Source organism: Microcaecilia unicolor, chromosome 7 (assembly GCF_901765095.1).
Source record: "Microcaecilia unicolor chromosome 7, aMicUni1.1, whole genome shotgun sequence".
Lineage (NCBI taxonomy): Eukaryota > Metazoa > Chordata > Amphibia > Gymnophiona > Siphonopidae > Microcaecilia > Microcaecilia unicolor.
Window position 1 is genome coordinate 254,283,688 of NC_044037.1, and position 21,022 is coordinate 254,304,709.

Consider the following 21,022-nt stretch of genomic DNA (forward strand, 5'->3'; position numbering starts at 1 on the left):
CAGTGATTCTCAACCCAGTCCTTGGGGCATATCCAGACAGATTTTCAGGCTATCCACAATGAATATGCTTGACATAAAATTTGCATACCAAGAAGGCAGTGCATGCAAACATTCATTGTGGATAGCCTGAAAATCGAAAATCTGACTGGTTGAGTGCCCATATATATGTTATTCCAGCTATTTGATTAATTAAAACAAAAACTTTCCATAAAATTTGGACTAGTACTTAGTATACAAAACCAGATTACATAATTATTATTGCCTCTAAGCTGAGCTGAATAAACAATTTGTCTCATGTGCAAAATGATTGATAACATTTATCAATGAGTCACTAATTTCCTAGCCAAATAAGGAAGTTGATAATATTTAACTTGGTAACTTATCTAAATGTAAATTCCAATGTTGCTAATGTTTAATTAAAATGCTCAATTATATGAAGTTTTACTGCTTAATCAATGATACTTAACTGCAGCATCTGTTCAAAGCTATCTCATTTCAACATGGAATTTAACCTAAGCTACACTAATACAGAATTCTTGGAGAAATTACCTGATTAATCATAGTTACTAGACTCTACCTTTAGAAGCACAGGGGCTGTTTTAGCTACAGATTACAAAGTCCCTAAGTTTCCTTCACTATATGTGCCCATGAAAGGAAAGAAAAAAAATCCTCAGGTTTTTTTTTTTTGTTACATTTGTACCCCGCGCTTTCCCACTCATGGCAGGCTCAATGCGGCTTACATGGGGCAATGGAGGGTTAAGTGACTTGCCCAGAGTCAAGTATATTACTTACTCCATATGTGTAAAGCAGTATGGCCTGTTCACTTTTTAGGGCTATAGAAGAAGAAAAAATTATTTTACCTGGTTATGTTCTCAATTATGCTCTTTCCAAGGTAACCAATGGGGAAAGCAATAAACATGCTGTTTGATAAAAATCTGCATAAAGAGTTAATAAAGCACATACACATGTTTTATCAATTGTGAGGTGATGTCTCCAAGTATTTATTCTTTCATAATACCACTGTGCTGAAATCTTGCAAGACTGTCGATAAGGGCAGTGTGGGCTTTGCGATGTTGATTTTTATCAACACTTAGCCTTTATCAGGTTTCATATATGAGTTTTAAATGATTATTGAAATAATCAGTTTGGTTGTGTGCTCAGTTTCCTGATCTGCTCTTATTCTTAAAGGGGAGTGTAAACAGCAGTAATGGGGTGGAGGAAGTTGGCATAGACTGAAAGAGCGATGCAACAGTAGATTTGTAAAAAGATGGCCAGGCAGCAGCAGCAGTATCAGCCGCTTGGGACACTGACAGGCCTTTTTACTTTTTTTTTTTTAAATTAAATTTTAATTAAGTTTTTTTTATTAAGGTTTTCAGTAGAAATAATACAAGCAATGTGGAGATGCATGCTGTTTTTCAATGCACCCCCCCCCCAAAAAAAAACACCCCTCCATCCTCCTTGTCTCCCGCCCCCAAAATCCTCATCTTCTATGTAATCCCAACTTGTCCAGATATGGCATATATTCAGAGGAGTCCCATCCATTCCTTAGGTGGAAACCCTTTGTCTCCAAGACTGAAAACAATGCCATCGGCGCTCAAAAAGTCCCATTTTATATTTGTATACTACCGTCAGCTAATACAGCAAATAACACTGATCCGGTTTTGCCACCATCTTTCTAAAGTCAGGGGTGGCGGTCTGCTTCCAGCAAGCAGCTATTACCAAACTGACCACTGTAACTCCTAGCTGTTAACGCACTCCAGCAGAACCAGATTAAGTATGGTCACCTCAAGAGTGGGGCGCATCCTATGTTGGAATAACAAACACCCTAGTCAGAAGTGGTTATAGTAATTCTGTGCGACATCTCATACCAAATTCTGCATTATTGCCTTGCCCACTCAATCTGTGTACAACTTTACTTTAGATGGAATACTAAAGAGAACGATTTTTTTCACGGGAAAAATGCCTCAATGTCTGTTAAGATAAAAAATATTCAGACCGCTGACATTCAGAGGCATTCTTCCCGCGAAAAAAATCTCATTCTCTTTAGTATTCCATCTGAAGTAAACTTGTACACAGATTGAGTGGGCAAGGCAATAATAGAGAATTTGGTATGAGATGTCACACAGAATTACTATAACCACATCTGATTAGGATGTATATTCACAAATGAGTGGTTAAAGTTCTACTATTTTGGGGAATAACAAACACAACAAAGCAGACCAGCAGGTGTAGAAGCAGACAACGTATTAGAACAAACACCCAATGTGAACATGTTTCACCTTAAAAGGCTGCGTCGGGGGTAGAGCTGTCAATCCAGACATATAAATTAATTTAAAACATACAAATAAATAGTAGATCACATCAAAATTAATTTCAATAAAACATGTATGCAGATAAAAATTAAAACAAGGATTCAAATAATATAGTATAGTGGTACAATCAAAATATAACACGAATAGAACAAACCTCTGCTGTGTACCATGAAAAATAAACCACACTGATAAGCGTACTGATTGTGCACAAATCAGCTTTAATGGCTAAAAAAGCAGGCTAATGTAAAACCTATGATTGAAATGCAAGCATCATTACACTGAATGCAAACAGCATGAAGTACGAGTTCTCAAACATATCTGTTTACACAAGCAAAAGTAGCACAAAAAAAATGACACATACCTACACTTTCCCCTAATAGCAAATTTATCCAGAACAGCCTAAAAGTTTTAAAAGGTTTAAAAGTAACTCAAAATACAATAAATAATATTTCACGATAACTCATCTCCAGTCATCTTTTCGTTTTAAAAATACTCAAAATTACAGACATCTATCTAGAGCAGCAGCGCTTTTACTCCACAGGCAGAAATTAAGAATCTGCCATGCTGCGGAATAGTACCACTTTATATGCTTCCAGCCAAGGTCAAAGGTCACAGAAAAAAAAAAAAAAAAAGATTACTCCAGGCTGCAGAGTCGTTATAACGTGCTACACACAGTAAGCATGGCAGGGAGCACTGATGTCTGGAGAACACCAAAAGTTACAGCAAGTACTGCGCCACTCACTCTGCTGTGCAAGTCCTATCGGTGCGCATGGTTTGGCTGTTAAAAGTCAATTGATTGGTTCAGGCATGGTGGACAAGATTGATATTAAAAAAATAGTAATAATAATTAAAAAAAAAAAAAAAAAAAAAAAAAAAAAAAGACACACACACACACACACACAAGCATCCCATGGCATGTATCAGGTCTTTACGTACCCTGACAAATATCCTCCAACCCAACACCTCTTCCTGAACCCCAAAACCCATCCTGCTCCCACATACCCAACCCCCTCCTTCTAATATTTATTTAAAAAAATACCATGGTGGTCTAGAGAACCCTCACCCCTTCCCAATCTGACTCCACCTTCCCCTAATATTAAAAATAAAATAAAGAGATGCCCTGGTGGTCTAGTGGCTCTAGCCCCCTCCCCCTCCTCCACACACAAATTCCCTAGTACTCCCATCCTTCCCAAGTCCCAAAAAAATGCCCGGTAGCTTAGTAGCACCCCCCCCCCCCCCCAAGCCTAGCTCCCTGACCCTTTACTTCAAATGAGGCAGAATGTGATGCCCACTCACTCCTGCTTCCGGGCGTGTCATTGGCAAAATGGTGGCACCCTACCTGGCACATCCTGGGATGTATCAGGTGGGGCCTGGCTACCATATAAGGGGTGAGACCAGCACAACCAGCAGTGGTGTCAGCAGAGGAACCAATCAGCAAGTGAAGGAGGGAGCGGGAATGAGATAGAGGTGGGGCAATGTTAAATGGGAGGGGACAGAGAAAGAGAAGATGAATCTGGATGGGGGTTGTTAGGAGGGGGCAACGTTGGATGGTGGTATCAGAGAGAAACAGAGGGGTTATGCAGGATGATGAGGAAATGAAGGATATGCTGCATGGCATGAGGGAGAGTTAACCTTTCAGGTGGTCAGGATTACTGTAGCAGTGTACTGGGGAAAAAAACAAGTCTTGCTGGCTTGTTTATACTATCAATCTCGCGATTAAAATTTTTAATCACAATTGAGCCGAGTAATTTACATTTTTTGTCAATGCACAGCCCTAATTTATAGCAGTCTAGTTCTCTATTCCCAACAAGTGCTGTATTCTATGAGCTGGTATAACGTTTGTGATGCTGCCATTGCTTATTCTGGCCGGTTGCAGGGGTCATGGCTACTGTGGGGGAGCATTCCTCAGAGCTCACCCCACCCCTTAAAGAATGTGATCCAACTCCTTTTTTGCTAGAAAAAAATCACTACTTATAAAGATGCGAGATTTTCTTCATTTAGCAAAATTCTGCTTGTAGCTTTCAATTTAGGGTTAAAACGAGATGGCTAAGAGCCTGGCTCTGTACCACAGAAAATGATTACACTGTAACAGGTCTTTTCAACAGCTATCATGGAAGTAGTGAAAAGATAAACAGAAAAAGAAAATGCCGTTTTCTCCTGGGTTACTTTCTTTTTAATAGTCATGCCCTTGATGAAGCAGCAAAAGACCATCAGTCATTGTGAGAGGTCCTGCTCTCAAAACGTGTTTCAATTACAGATAGCAGGTGTTATCCAGCGATATCAACTGTCACTTATCACTTCATTTATCTCGAAATATCATATCCAGAACACTTAAACCCCATAAAACGTGCTGGTAAAGGGCTCTGAAGTTCTCAAATTACAGGAGTTGTCCAAAAATAACTGTCTCCGTTTATGAAGTCAGAGTTCAAAGACACCTCACTGAGACATTTGGGGTTTAATTCACAAGAGTTCAGTATTGAAAGTGCCCGCTGCTCAGGCAAGATAACCAGGTACATTTACCTGGTTATCTTTATCCAAACATTATGTGGCTGAAATTGTTGCTAAATATTTATGTTGAAGATTACATTCAGGTTCAGTAGGTGTTTATTCCCCAGTGGGCTTTCTCTCCAAAAGAGTGTATCCAAACAATATCTGACACGCACCACTACCTCATTAACATAGGCGCCCGGTATAAGAGGCTTGGACAGGCTAAGCCTCCCCTGCTGTGCTCTGAGGGGTTTAAATTGTTGATTTACCTCCATCCTCACAGCAGGAGCTGCAGTGAAAGCCCTCTAGCTTTGTCCAGTTGTAGAAATTGGTTTATGGTTTGTTTACCTTACTGCTGGGAGAGCGGGGGAGGGGGGGGTTGGCTGGAGGTGTCCTGGGTTGCCAGGGAGATATTTAACGAGGATGACTTCCTGACCTGCACTGAGGACAGATAGCAACAGAATCGGATACTAGGCCAGCATGATCAGAAAAAGTCACCAGAAAACAAAGGTAGAAAAGAACATTTTATTTTCATTATAGTGTTTGGAATATGTCCACTTTGAGAATCAGCTGCTCAACATTAAAAGTTTATATTTATTTACTTATTTATGGCATTTTATCCCACATTAAACATGAATTAGGGTGTTTTGTGGCTCTACATGAGAATTGTGATGATATGATCCCTTGTTTCATATTGTTGATGGTCTGCATTTTCCGTATGGGTGGTATATTGGTGTATTAGATCTGCCCAGTGTAATATTTATGGTACAGTAAGGTTCTGAGTGTGTTTTTGCACAAAGTTGTGCATAGTGTTTTGCAGTTGAGCGATTGTGCTTAGAATATGCTTTGAGCAGCCACTTTATTCTTTGACATATGATACATACCTAATATCTAAATTTAATAAAAGGTATTAATTGTGATTATTTTATTTTTATTTATTTATTTTTTCTCTGTGTTATCAGACAATTATGTATATAAGCTCCCCCCTGGCTCCTCCCCTAACCCCGCCCCCTTTAGCCTCCCCAAACAGTTGGGCCACCGACCACCTATGTTCATTAACATTGAAATACATGTGTTTTGAAAGATTTTAATTATGCAAGAGGAATTTAATATAAGTATTGGGAAATAGCACTATCTCCACTGTAAACCAGCACTGTACAATGTTTAGTGAAAATAGACTCAGGACATTAAGGAAGGACTAGATTCTCATTATCAGGAACACAGCAAGTTTATTTTCAGTACTGTACAGATAATGTATTAACTTTAGCACTCAGGTTACGGATCTTATAGAAGGGAAATGTGCCAGAAGATAAATATTTCTTGAAAGCCTTAATTATTAATTATGCTGGATCAGTATAAACACACTGATAGAATACATCTGAGCTTCATTCTTGTTTCTACTTTTGGTTGGAGTAGTGAAGGAGGTCCTCTATCTGTAGAGGGTAGTTTGAGGTATAATTCCTTGCTGGTAGAGAAGGTCTTCTATTTGCAGAGTGCTTAGAGGTGAAACAGAGAAGTGGTTTTGTTTTGGTGCAGATGAGGAGTGCAGCAAAGGTCCAGAGAGTCCAGCAAGGAGTTCACAGAGGAGTTTATCAAGCAAATTCAAATGAAGTCTGCTTTTATAATTCTTGTTGGGCTCTAGGAGCTGAAGTCACGTGGTGCGTAGTAACCCAATCACAATTCAGGGATAGTTGAAACTGGTTCTTTCTGGGAAATAAAGGCATGGAAAATTTGGTTTAAGAATGTACTTGACAAGATTAAGAGGGACACTGTCTGGGAGTTTCAGGTAGATGTCTTTCTTTTGTTACACCCAGCCTCTTTGACTGCTGTCAATATACAGATCCTGTTCTTGGAAAATGGTGGTAATTAACTCTTCTGTATCAACCCAGCCTTTTTTGTTAGGCATTGGTTGACCACTTAACATTTCTTTTGTTTCAGGCTTTCAACAGACTGAAGGAGAGGGCCAGATCTGCTGTCTTGTTACAGCCACAAAGTTTTTTTCAAGCCATTTTTACAATTCTGTATCCAGCACAATTAATAACTGTGTATAATGCTGCTTGTAAATATGCAAATTCTTAGGGATTGGATTTTTCACACATCAATATTCTGTGATATATTATTTGAACAAACACTATCATCGACTTTGTCACTAAATTATATTATACAAGCTCGGAGGCGGAAAATCCCAAGGATTTTGCGGAGACACTCAGGCTTATTTTCGAAAGAGAAGGGCACCCATCTTTTGACACAAATCAGGAGATGGGCATCCTTCTCCCAGGGTCGCCCAAATTGGCATAATCGAAAGCCGATTTTGGGCATCCTCAACTGCTTTCCGTCGTGGGGACGACCAAAGTTCCCAGGGGCGTGTCAGAAGCATAGCGAAGGCGGGTCTGGGGCGTGTTTAACACACGGGCGTCCTCGGCTGATAATGGAAAAAAGAAGGCATCCCTGACAAGCACTTGGCCAACTTTACTTGGTCCATTTTTTCTTGTGACCAAGCCTCAAAAAGGTGCCTGAACTGACCAGATGACCACCGGAGGGAATCGGGGATGACCTACTCTTACTACCCCAGTGGTCACTAACCCCCTCCCACCCTAAAAAAAAAAAACCAAAACAAAAAAAAAAACCTTTAAAAATATTTATTGCCAGCCTCAAATGTCATACCCATCTCCCTGATAGCAGTATGCAGGTCCCTGGAGCAGTTTTAGTGGATACTGCAGTGCACTTCAGGCAGACGAACCCAGGCCCATCCCCCCTACCTGTTACACTGGTGGTGGTGGTAAATGTGAGCCCTTCAAAACCCACCAGAAACCCACTGTACCCACATGTAGGTGCCCCCCTTCACCCCTTAGGGCTATGGTAGTGGTATACAGTTGTGGGGAGTGTGGGGAGCGTGCTTGTCTGACATTGCTGTCTGGATGTCTCAACGCCACCTGAAATTAAATATGACCAAAACCGAGCTTCTCATTTCCCCCCCCCCCCCAAACCCACCTCCCCGCTCCCCCCCCCCCCCCCCCCCCCCCCCCCCCGTTTTCTATTTCTATTGATGGCTCTCTCATTCTCCCTGTCTCTTCAGCTCGAAACCTTGGGGCTATCTTTGACTCTTCTCTCTCCTTCTCTGCTCATATCCAGCAGATCGCCAAGACCTGTCGTTTCTTTCTTTACAACATCCGTAAAATCCGCCCCTTTCTTTCTGAGCACTCTACCAAAACCCTCTACCAAAACCCTCATCCACCCCAGATATTCAATGCCAGTTACAGGAAACGGCCCAGCATTGAACATCTGGTCTCGGCGCCGATCGCGGCACTTAACTAGTCTGCCTCTCAGGGGCTGAATATCGGCCGGTGTATGTATATATGTACGGTCTTTTCTTTTTGTAACATATGCATGTACAATGCACCCCCCCCCCCCTCCATTCCACCACCTGAAATATCTACATACAGATTGGGTAATAGCAAGGGAACAGTTTCTGCACATGTACTCTCTACCTGTATATGTGGTCACACAATTTTCTAGAAGCCCTTGAATGTGTGTAAAAGTAAGCTACCAGAGTTGAAAAATCTCTCTATAAAACTACCTCCCCTCCCCCAAGTGCCTGAACATATTTAAATCTGCCTCAGTGCAGGTATAAGTTTGTGCACTTTGTCGATTATTGTAGGAGCTTGATTTATAACAAGCACAAAGGCTCTTATGTTACCTTTATAAACAGGTGCATTTTTGTGATTTTTTTTTAAATTTAGCTGCTGTCTTATAAAATTGCTACAGAAACCGGACCAAAATGTTTCACGTAAACTTTCCTCTATGCCAGAGTCCTTGTGACAGAATGACTTATGTTGAAAGAGAAGCAGCAGGCACTGAGACTACATCATGACAGACTAACATTGTGGTCATTTCACAGGAGGCTCATGTTTGAAAGCCATAAGCTATGCTACATTTCCAACTTTTTTTTCATTTTTAAGGTAGGAATGGCTTTTAAATTTCATAGCATGCACTATTCGGTCAGTATTTAGCCCATGACGTTTTTTTTTTTAACCACCAACCAACATGGCAGTGGCGTATTTAGGGTAGGTGTATCATGGCGTACACAAATCCTCGTCAGTTTCAGCCCCCCCCCCCCCCCCCCCCCCCACACACACACTTAAAATCCTCTTGGCATCTTCACCCAGCAGTGTGGCACTCATAGGCTGCCTGTGGTCTGCTCAGGGACTTCCTCCCTGAACAGGAAGTAACAATGGCAGCGGCGGAGGGGGGGGGCACAGAAGGCAGGGGGAGGAGATGCACTGCAACATGGGCTGATTTAGACTCAATGCCAGGCGAAATCCTATTATTGGCATTTGAATATCCAGGTTTTTGGCAGCTGCTAAATTTATTCGGGTAGCACACTGATAGTCAGTGCCACTAACCCAGACAGAAAGCCAGGAAGGTTAGGACTGCTATTTGTCTTTCACTGAATATCGGTACTATTGCTCCTCCTCAGGACTGCCCCAACACTAACCTGACAGCAACGCAGCAGTCAATATAGATATTCAACGGTGCTCTTCGGTTAAGCATTACTGAACATCTGGCAAGGATCTGGTCAGCAGGAGTTAACAGGATGAGAGCTGCACCTACCTCATTTACTGCACTGAAGTTTAACCTCTATATTCCTGTTTTATTGTTACAACCTCATACTTTAAAAAAAACAAACAAACAACTTATGTGTATACATTTACTTCAAGTGGTACTTTTACACTTCCTGTTTAAAGTAGTGTCCAATGGTTTCAGTTGGATGCAGTAATTAAAGGATTTTATATAGATCGTCAACCTCAGATAACAGTATGCACCCACTTTTACATAATGTGCAAGTAAGGGCTCAGTGGAGGCAGAATTGGCTGCACGCGTATTATAAATCATGCACGCATGTACGGCTTTTTCAGAGCAGGTATAAAGGGAGCTGGATCTGGAAGCCAATTTTAGAGAGACACATAAGCACCTATTGCTGCCATTATATAATCCACACTTTGGACTTCCCACCTATGTGTCCCTGTTATAATAAAATCAATCCCATGCAATTCAAGACAGCTATTTAGAGGACCCATTATTTTCACAATGAAGCCTTCGGCTTTACTATTAGTCATACTGCTTTTTTCTTCCACAAAGTTAAAATCAAACTAGTGTGGGGAGAGGAGGGGGTGGATGGGACAATATTGCTGTCTATTATAAACAGCCACATGACCGAATTTGCTCTCAAGTTTAAAGGTTGGCTGAGCACTAACTGTTCTTTCATGCACCGAGAGTTCCATTTCTAACTTATCATTAACGCCATTTGTTAATGGATGGATTGCAAGGTGCTCAGGTAGGCTTAAACAGAGCGCTTTGTATATCCCCTAATGAAGCAAGACAGGGGACTTAAAAAGTTCTAGTTCTGCTGCCTCAAGCAGTTGCAAAAGCAAACTTACGCCTATGTTTACTAAGGTGCGCTACAAGCGCATTAGTGTTGTTAACGTGCATTAATGGTTAACACGCGTTAACTGCTAACGCGCCCATAGAAATGTATAAGCGCGTTAAGTGTTTAACGCGCCTTAACTTTAAAGGCGCGATAAAAACGTTAACGCACCTTAGTAAACATACCCTTAGTGTGACATCCACTGCACAACCACCACACAAGCAACCAAAACACAAAATAAGAGTTTTATGATTGTAGACTGTGTGCACAGGAAGCTTCCTGCCAGAATGTGGCGTAGTCGAGGGCTAGGTTCAACTTCCCACCTCTTCACCTTCACACTGCACTATGATCAAGGGCTGTGGTTTTCTGTTATTTTCAGCTTACTGCCACAGACTGTTCTCTGCTTCAGAATCTTTCCTACTTCAAAATAAGAAAAATTTAGCTCAATCAAAATATAGGTAGATATTCATGAATACGTATGAGAGAGATTTGTATACCTATCACCTACATTATATGCAAATTTCTCATGCATATTCATTACAGATGAAGGACCATCAGCAGGTTTAAAGCAAACTTAACATCGCAATACAACATCAAGTTAATGGCCCTGTTTAATAAGGCGCGTTAGCATTTTTAACGCGCCTGCAATTAGCACGTGCGATAACCGTGTAGGCACCTATAGGGATATTGTAGGCGCATACACGGTTAACATGCGTACATGGTTAATGCACGTTAAAGATGCTAACGCACCTATATCGCACCTTAGTAAACAGGGCCCTAAGTGGATTGATGTACTTTATATCACTATGTACGATCTGACTGTTTAATTAATGAGGGTAGTTACAGTAATCATTTCAACATTCAGTTGTTGAGAGTTGAAGACGGTTCAATTGTATAGTTTAAACAATGTATACAATTTTGATGTGTGAATAAAGAAAAGTTGAGAATAAGAATTTAATCATAATATAGCAGTATTAATATTAATGAGGACTAATTATAGAGTTGACAGCCCATATTTGTAACTCATGCATATTCATTATTATTATTATTGCGAGAGTGTGGGGCAGATAGTGTTTTATTGTTAGACTAGTAAAAAAGGCCCGTTTCTATGAGAGATGAAACGGGCGCTAGCAAGGTTTTGGTGTCCAGCGATCCTCCTGTCTCCCAGGCCCCCCTGCAGCCACCCATGGCCAGTGACCCAGCTCTCCACCAACCCCCCTCCAGGCACCTGTCTGCTCCGTGATGCGGGTTCCATATTAAAAATGGCCGCCGAGGGGCAGGGGAGATCGCGTTTCGTGGAGTGTCAGTGCTCCGCCCTCGTCGTCATCATGTTGTGACGCGAGGGCGGGGCACACACATGGGCAAACCAGGTATCTTGACACTTCAAACTTCCAGTTGAGGCTTCATTTAGAACGTTGGGGTTGTGAATTATGTGCGGATGGGGCATGGCTTAGGGCGGGTCTATGAGTGACAGTGAGTGGTGCATGAGTGACAGTGAGTGTTGCTGACAGCCTAGCCTACCAACAGTGCAGGGCTTCAGTGTTTCCCTCCCACAGAGTGAGCTTCAGAATGTTGCAGGTGAAAATTATTTATATAGATATGTGTGATTTTCATAATAAAGATTGTATAAGTAAATGCACACAATGATGTGATGATAATACGTTCAGACATTAAGAAAATTAATATTAGTCAAATAGTGGTGATATGCATATTCATTAGAGATATCCTGAAAACCCGACTGGCTGGTGGTCCCCCAGGACAGGTTTGAGAACTAATGCTCTAGACTACCAGAGACCTTTTTTTTTTTTAGGGTGTTAGGATTATGGATGGATTTTTTAGCAGTAGAAAAATGAGCTAACCCTTCTATGCCTCCCTCCGGCCTGGTGTTATTTCCACATTGCGGCAGTTCTCTGATTTGGGGCAGCTAATAGCCTCATTTCCGTCCATTTTAACTAGATATGCATTGTGTCTTAACTCGGGAGTCTGCATAAAGTTATCTTCTACACAAACTCCAGGAGTTTGCATAAAGTTATTTTCTGCACAAACCCCTTTTTTGTATAGTGTGCCCAGAAAACACTTGCGCTTCCATCTGTGTTAGTGTTTTGCCTTGGTCCCTAAGGGAGAAATTCTATATATGGTGCCTTAAAAATCAGCGCTGTAAAATAACACGGTTAGCATGATTCTATAAACTATGCCTAAACTTAGGCGTATAGTATGCGCTCATTCGCCATTCTTGCACCTAAAATTTAGGAGCACCCATTTAGGCCACCTACAACTAGGCCTAAATACCTGCCCCTAAGTTAGGAGCAGATCAGGTGTATCCTATAATAGTGGGCACAGTTTTTTTGAAATGCCTACAACTCGCCCATTCCATGTCCATGGCCACACTCCCTTTTTGATTGTGCACATTATAATTTATGCGCTCTGCATTATAGAACACACCTAGAAATTTGTGCATGTAAATTCTAATTAAAGCCAAATTAGTGCCATCAATTGGCTGTTAAGTACCACTTATCAGCACTGATTGGTTTGTTAATCAATTAAGTTGTGTGCGCAATTTCTCCATATGGCCAAATTAGTGCGCACAACTAAAGGTGCCATATATAGAATTCGGGAGTAAGTGAATAGCTCAGGCAGGAGAAGTTATGTGACTTGCCCAAGGTCACAAGGAGAGTCAGTTGGATTCTGAGCCCATTGTCCTTGTGACTAGTCCTTGCTTCCTGGTTAAACTCACTGAGATGCAGCACATCTGGATGCTGACATCAGCTCTCTTTGTATGTACTCAATTCATCCTCCATTGCTTCAGATCTTTGCCAGGAAATGGCTTAATTTCTACTGCTTTTCCAGATTAGCTCTCTCCCCTGTGTTGCTTGAACATTTTCTGTTTCACTGTCTGCATTTATGAATATAAATAATTGGAACAGTTTCTCACATTCATCCCTAAATTAGAGGTTTGTTAAACAGAAGGACCTTGAAAATTTATATTAGAAGTCCATCTTGTGGGAAAGAGGAAGAACTACATGATTAAATCGTTTTTGTTTTTAACTCAATAGAGATCATTAGAGCTCCTTAACCACTATAAATTTCCAATCAAATTAAGGGAATTTTTGCTTTAATACTATTCTTTAAAAATAATCAGTGGTCTCATATTAAGGAGACATGAAACATGATGGATGTCATTTAATTTGCTTTAAAAAAATTTTTAAAAAGTACTTCAGATCATATTTTTCTATTCAAGGCCACTGATAGCCAAGAAACCTGGATTGTGGTGGGAAGGATCAGGTTATGATTCTGGTTTGCAGGCTATTTTACAACTCCCAAACACTCTCCAAAAACAAAATTAGAGAATATGATATCTAGGACTGTAGCCAGACCTCAATGTTTGGGGGATCCAGAGCCCAAAGTGGGGGGGGCACAGTTTGGTCCGCCTCCCTGCCATAGCCCACTGCAACCCCACATACCTTGGTGCAGGGTGGGGGTTGCGAGTCACTCATGCTCAGTTTCATAAAACCGAGCATGCACGTGACACGAGAGGAAGCAGGGCAGGCAATGTGCAGAGAACAGCGCTGGAGAAAGGCTTCAAGCTGGCGGGGGTTGGGGGTCCCCCACCAGCCAAACCAGGGGTCCTCGATCCAATTGGGGGAGCCCAGGCCCCCCATAGCTATGCCACTGATATCTAATAATTTGTTCATATTAAAATCCTGTAACCTCATTGTGTTTACTTTTTAAAAAAAAAAAAAAGGAATGTTACCAAATTTTGATATGGAAAGCCCTTTTTTTGGCATAGAAAAACTTTTTGATCCTAGTTTTAGTCTCTAGAGTGTGTTAGCAGTGGATGGCATGTCAACACTTATAACTTTCATCAGCTGAGTTAATAAACAAACAAAAAAAACCTCCTCCTATCCCATATTTTTGGTGCATGACATAGATGTTGATGGAAATTCTAAGTCTGCTTTTGACAGCTAAAGCACTGATCACACATGCTGGCCTGGAATGTTCTCTACCCCTGTTTTCCCAAATCTTTATTCCATCTCTTTGGGCTGAAAAGGTGAAAACGCCTTTCCCATTTAGCATGCTGCACAATCAACCCAGCTGTCTCCTCTTCTTCAGGGGGGGGGGAAATCAGTGCCTAATGCACAACTCTGTCAACAGCCCTCACAAAACCTACCTCAGAGCATCTCCACATGCTCTGCATGACTTAATACAGTCAGTCTCTCCTATACTCGCCTGCCTTCAGGAAACAGTAAACAATACTAAATTATAGGGACAGGCTTATGAACCTCAACATGTATACGCTGGAAGAGAGGAGAGAGAGAGGAGACATGATAGAGACATTTAAATATCTCAAGGGCATTGATGTACAGGAAGAGAGCCTTTTTCAACTGTAGGAGAGCTCTGGAGTGAGGGGGCATATGACGGAGTTAAGAGGGAATAGGCTTAGGAGTAACCTTAGGAAGTACTATTTCACAGAAAAGGTGGTGGGGACATGGAATGGCCTCCCGGTGTAGGTTGTGGAGTCGAGGACTGTTCCAGAATTTTAAAAGGCATGGGATAACCATGTGGGACTGTTTAGGAAAAGGAAGAGTTGGGGGTTACAGAGGATGGGCAGACTGGATGGGTCATATGGCCTTTATCTGCCATCATGTTTCTATATTTCTAATACAAGCAGTACTATTATATAAAGAAATTTAAGATAAAGAAGGGTCAGAACAGCTGGTAAGAGAGGAAGCTGTCTGCAACTCACTTGGTTTATTTCAGATTCTGGTAGTAGGTAGGATGCGATGAGCCACCTCCTCCTCCTCGGACGGTGTGAACTGCTGTAGGCGATGAGGCTGGGTAATGGCCTGGACGGATAGGCTTAGCTGAAACAAAAATAATACGATTAAACACCATTTTTAAATAATTATCAACACCCCCCCCCCCCCCCAAAAAAAAAAAAAAAAAAGAGACAGAAAAGCACTTTTCCTTGTAAATTTAATTACCTATTAATACAAATGACTATAATCCTGCAGTGCACAGACGGCAGAATGAGTTCAATGAAACAGCATTGTTGATATTTATTATAACCCGATTATAGTGTCAGGTGGATCCACTGCTGGCATAAGAATGGAAGCAGCTACTCTAACCTGCCTCATCGCTCTGCCCCCTTGTATCCTTACTTGGGCTTCTTTGCTGGTAAATTTCATGGGTGTACCCTTTGGTCTTTGGGGGGGGGGGGGGAGTGGCAGTGATTGGGTTTGCCCTGGAATTGATGCCTGCGGGGATGCAGCCTTGAAACAGTGTGTTATCAGATACAGAAGCTGATGGATTTGTATTACAGGAGCAGAGTGTGTGGTTCTACTTCAAATGTTTTGCTATCCTGACTTCCACAATACCAAAAGTGGTTACAAAAAATAAATAAAACAACAAATTAGTTATATAAAAACTAAAACCTACTCAATCCCACCCACCTTCAAAAACTCAACAGTTGAACAGTTCAATAGATCCATCTCATCTTTTGATTATACAATTGTCCTTTTCTCCTACTCTGCATACAAAAAAATAGCTCTTCACCAGCTTATGACACTTCAGAGAAGATATCTCTGTACAAAAGACAGCAGTAATAAAAGTTTCATTGTTGTGGGCCAAACAAAAATAAAATAAAACAAAACAAAAAACAACTAAATGCTATTTTATGAATGAATTCTGGATGGAGTGGGAGCTACCAATGAAATCTGATTTCAAGTTTGTAAGTTCTTCCTGCCTGACCAGCAGTTCACCTAAACAAGCTGGATATCCAAGCACAAATTTTAAAAGAAAATATCCTTGACTTTGTAGGGAGCCAACGTAATAGAAATCAGCTGACCGATCTGCTGTAAGGCAGCAAAAAGAAGCATGTACAAGTGATAAAACCTGCTGTGTCATTGTAAGATTCCAAGGTTTTCCCCATTTTCTCTGGGTGAATAATTACAGAAGCTGTGTCTGGGACACTTTCTAACTCCCTTCCATTCCAGCTAACCCAAAGGCTCAGGAGCCTTTTACTAAACTGCATTAAGCACTAACGTGAGTATAACCTGGGAAAAAAGGCTTACCGCAAAACATGTTATATTTAAATCTTTTTATTAATGATAATATCAGTACAAGAACATATAGAGCTCAAAAGGGGTGGGGGGGGGGGGAACACAAGTACAGAAAATCGTTAAACAATCCAAAAATCGTCAAGACGTTTTCTTTTTCTTCCCCCCCCACCAACTCCAACCCACCCCATATCTTCTCCAACCTATCTAAACCCCCATTCCTTTTCTACTGTCCAAATTTACTTGTGAACTATCACATGAACTCCCCCTGCCACCGAAAAACATTCAATGCCACAAAATTTAGACTAAAGCCACATATCCCAGCAACTAACAAAATGTTCCACAAATGGGAAAAAATATCTGTCTAGCCATCATATGGGTCAATAGATCAAAAAGTATGCAACAAAATTCCCAAAACATGAGGTCCAAGATCAATCTGATCAAAATAGCAAAAATTTCTAAAACGCCCAAAAATAAAGGAATCAGCTATCTAACAGCCAAAATTGGCTGGGAAAGCATGCAAAAAAGATTGTGCTACCTCCACTGACAAAAAGAAATAAGTTTGACTCACATGAGTGCCCCTAAGTCATGTGGGATAAAGTAACGCAATGGAAATCTTACTATCATATAATTGGGTTTATAAGGGAACAAAAGCTTTGCATTGAGCATTCACTCGAATGGTATATGTCCTGAAAACAAAGTACTTTTTGATTATCGTATTACAAACTTTTCCAATGACTTAATGCCTAAAGTATGGCTTGCTTATGATCATAATGGTATACCTGGAGAACCACAACATGGGAACGGGCAGCAACCATGCTCCAAGAACACAAGCGTCGGGCCCACTTGAGTTTTAAAGGAACCTCCAAAGTATCAAAATGTAATCTAGCATGCCAACGTATGCACAAGCTCCATGTCAAGCAAAGAGTCTGCAAGGCCCACCAGCTGCAAATTATTGTGACTTGCTCTGCCCTCATGTCATCTAGTTTGCGTTCCAATTGCTGAACCATGGTTCAAAGTTTCTCCACCTCACGTGATGAGCCCTGGGCCTGAGCTTCCAACAAGGTGTTGCTGGCCATCTAATTCCAAGCCTACATTATCCAAGTGCTCGTGAGCAGCCTCCATTCGATCATGTAGATGCTGCAGTTTTGCGTCCAATGCCTCCTCCACTGTAGCCTGCACCTCCGACACAATTTCTGAAGTCCAAACAGTGCTTATCAAAGGACTCGGCAGGGTCAATGGAACTGCCATCTTAAATGAAGCTCCCTTCTGCATGACTTTACATTTGCAGGGTAACTTTGAAGCCATACCAGCAGCAATATCTTCCAAGATCACACCCCGTCAGGCCAACAGAAAGCAGAAATCAAAGATATCAAAACCATTCACTTCTATGAAAAGTATAAGCTGAGAAAGTGGCTTTATCGGTGGGGAGACAGAAGAGCCGAACAGGCAGCCTCCACTCCTGTTCTAGGCATCACGTGATCTAACCACAAAACACGTTAAAGCATTTAGCAGTAACTTGCCTGTTAGTGGGCACTAATTGCGTGATATTTATCTCTTTAAAATGTTTCAGGTGGAGGCATCATGAGCAGGGAATGGGCAGGCATGGAAGAATTATCCAGCCAGTGTGGTTGCATTAGTGCGTGTTAACTGGATAACACTGACTTAACATAGGAGGCAGTAAATGCTCCTTCATTGCTGGTCTTGTGCACTAATGGAAAAACTGAAATGGGACCTGCTAAAAGACAAAAAGCCCTATTTTAGGGGCACACTAGATATTTATAACTTTTTATTAAAGTATAAAAAGTAACAATATTCTATACAACTGCTGTTTATACATCACAAGTAGATAACAATGAGCAACAGAAATAATGCCCCCCCCCCCCCCACCCCAACACACACACAGCCACCTTCTACCCTTCCAAACTCAACAATATCTGACTTCTACTACTCTAAGGAACCCTAATCCACCCTGTTAAAATATCCAGGGGAATAAAGTACAAACCTGCTCTGTATGCCCAGCGGGGGAGAAATATGCCCTATGAAGCACTGTTATGACTTTTTAATCTGTGGATGAACAATAAGTCATCAACAATATCAGGATTCAGTCTCCTGTCTTCCACAGTCCCTCCTGCAATAGAAAATGTCCTCTCAGATGTGTTAGTAGCAGGAATGCAGAGGATCCCCCGTCCAATTTTTGACAGTTTTGGCCAGCACTTTTACTTCTTTTTCCAAAAAATGAAAGCATGGTCATCTGCATCACTCGAACATAAATAACTGTCCAGTTCATTAATAGACCTTCAAAACAGGCATTGTTCCATAAAAGTCGCTCAGAAAACTGCTAACATCCAATTTCATCCTTTTGGAGGGGGGTTGTTCCACAGATGTGATGTTTTCTGGGAATGTGGATTGTGGAGGATTCTGATAGACTTGAGCCTTCCATTTTGATCTGGTTTTGGTACAACACGCTCAAAATTAAATCATCTGGGGAGATAATTGGATTGTCTTTCAGACATGGGTGTAGAAAAGAACCGATATTGTGTAGTGGAGGAACAGGAAAACAAGTGTCAATTAAGTGTTGGAAATGCTCCTTGATGCCAGCAACAAATCTGTTGCAGGAACACTAAGATGCTTCAGCAACTGAGCACATGATGAAAGGACACCGCAGATGGTAGGAGTCTGATCGGCAAACAAGACTCTTTGTTGCCACATCAAAAACAGACAAGACACAAATGTCATTTAACAGTGCTTCATTTAAATCCAAAAGCAGCATCTGCAGGTTTTTTTTCATTTAGTTACCAGTTGTCTAAGATGTGTTAAATGTTTACATATTGATACTGGCATTTTATACATGCTGTTCCATCTAGTTGGAACAGCCTGTTTAAGGCTAGTCTCGAGCTTTTAGAGAATGACATAGGGACAAAGTTTCCCCCCATCCCCATGTTATTCTCTAATCTGAAGGTGCCAGAGGACAGGGTGCCCTCTGAATAAGGAAGCTGGAGGTAGCAGTGGATGATGGAGGGGATAGACCTTTCAAGCTTATAGGAGAAGTCTTGAGTAGGACAGCATAGCAGGCCATCTTGATGTCACCTTTGTTTTCTCACAGTTGAGCCTCTGATAATATTTTTCAGAAATGGCAGATGACGTTTAATGTGAGCAAGTGCAAAGTGATGCATGTGGGAAAGAGGAACCAGAACTATTGCGACATGATGCAAGAATCCACATTAGGAGTAACTGACCAGGAAAGGGATCTAGGTGTCATCGTTAATGATATGTTGAAACCCTCTGTTAGTGTGCAGCGGCGGCTGAGAAAGGAAATGGAATGTTAGGTATTAGGAAAGGAATGGGAAACAAAAATGATGACATTATAATGCTTTTGTATCGCTCCATTTTTTGACCGCACCTCGAATACTGTGTGCAATTCTGGTCACTGCATCTCAGAAAAGATATAGTGGAATTAGAAAAGGTACAGAGAAGGGCAACAAAAATGATAAAGGAATGGGACAACTTCCCTATGAGAAAAGGCTAAAGTGGCTAGGGCTCTTCAGTTTGGAGAAAAGAAAGCTGAGGGAGATAATGCAATAATGAGCGGAGTGGAACAGGTACACATGAATCACTTGTTTACCCTTTCCAAAAATACTAGGACTAGGAGGCACGCAATGAAGCTACATAGTAGTGTAAAAAGATATAGTAAATTTAAAACAAATCCGAGAAAATATTTCTTCATTCAACGTGTAATTAAATTCTGGAATTTGCTTCCAGAGAATGTGGTAAAAGCAGTTAGCTCAGCGGGGTTTAAAAAAGGTTTGAATAGCTTCCTAAAAGAAAAGTCCATAAGCCATCATTAAGATGGACTTGGGGAAACTCAACTGCTTATTTCTAGAATACTCAGCATTAACATGTTTTGTGATCGTGCCAGGTACCTTTAACCTGGATTGGCCACTGTTGGAGACAGGATATTGGGCTTGATGGACCTTTGGTCTGTCCCAGTATGGCAACACCTATGTACTTATGATTTGGAGAGCACTGGAGGGAGAATGAGGGCAGCTGGGAGAGCACTGGGGACAATGAGTAAGGTGTGGGGTTGAATACTGGAGAAAGATGGTGGTGTTAGAACATGGGAGCATGGTAGAAGGATGAGCAAGGTTGGGGAAAGAATGAGTTGGAGAAGGATAAATAAAGCAGGGAGAAAAGTGATGCAGAGCACTGGGGGAGGGAGGTAAGAGACTGAGGAGAAAAACAAATGAATGTGGAGATGGACTGAAAGGGAAAGATGGGGGACTGTGGCTCAATGAAAGCAGGGGTCCTCAAATTTCTGACAAGGACAACACTGAATATATCAAATCTTACAGAGGGTCATAGGCCCCCCCTCAAAGATTTTGATCAACAAGATAGCAAGAGGAAAGGGAGGTTGGAGGGAAGGAAGAAAAGGAAGAAAGGAAAGAGAAACAGGGATGGAGATGAGGAAGAATGGTGATAAGAAGATAAGAACGGGCAGAAGAGATATGAGGGCTGTGTGACAGGAGCAGCAGAGCAGTTAAGTGAAAGATAAGGGAAGGTGAAAGCTGGGAGAGAAGGAATGGGTGAGAGAAGTGGAAAAACACAAAGTAGAACAATCTGGCTGGGTCTACAGAACTGAGGTGTTGATGCATACAGTTACGGCAGGATGAAGAGTGCAGTTAGATGAGACACCTGCAAGCATTTTTATGATCATGAGATGTAGCAGGGCATCCTGACACACC

At 41.4% G+C, this 21,022-nt stretch overlaps 1 protein-coding gene across 1 annotated transcript in view; it reads right to left on the bottom strand.

Annotated features, from left to right (window-relative positions):
* Positions 1-21,022, bottom strand: part of KIF5C (kinesin family member 5C) — a 216,527-nt gene that overhangs the window by 16,111 nt on the left and 179,394 nt on the right. Inside the window, exon 25 of the mRNA XM_030210027.1 lies at positions 14,969-15,086. Within this exon, the coding sequence (XP_030065887.1) occupies positions 14,974-15,086 (113 nt within the window). The 3' untranslated portion in view covers positions 14,969-14,973. The remainder of the gene's footprint in view (positions 1-14,968; positions 15,087-21,022) is intronic.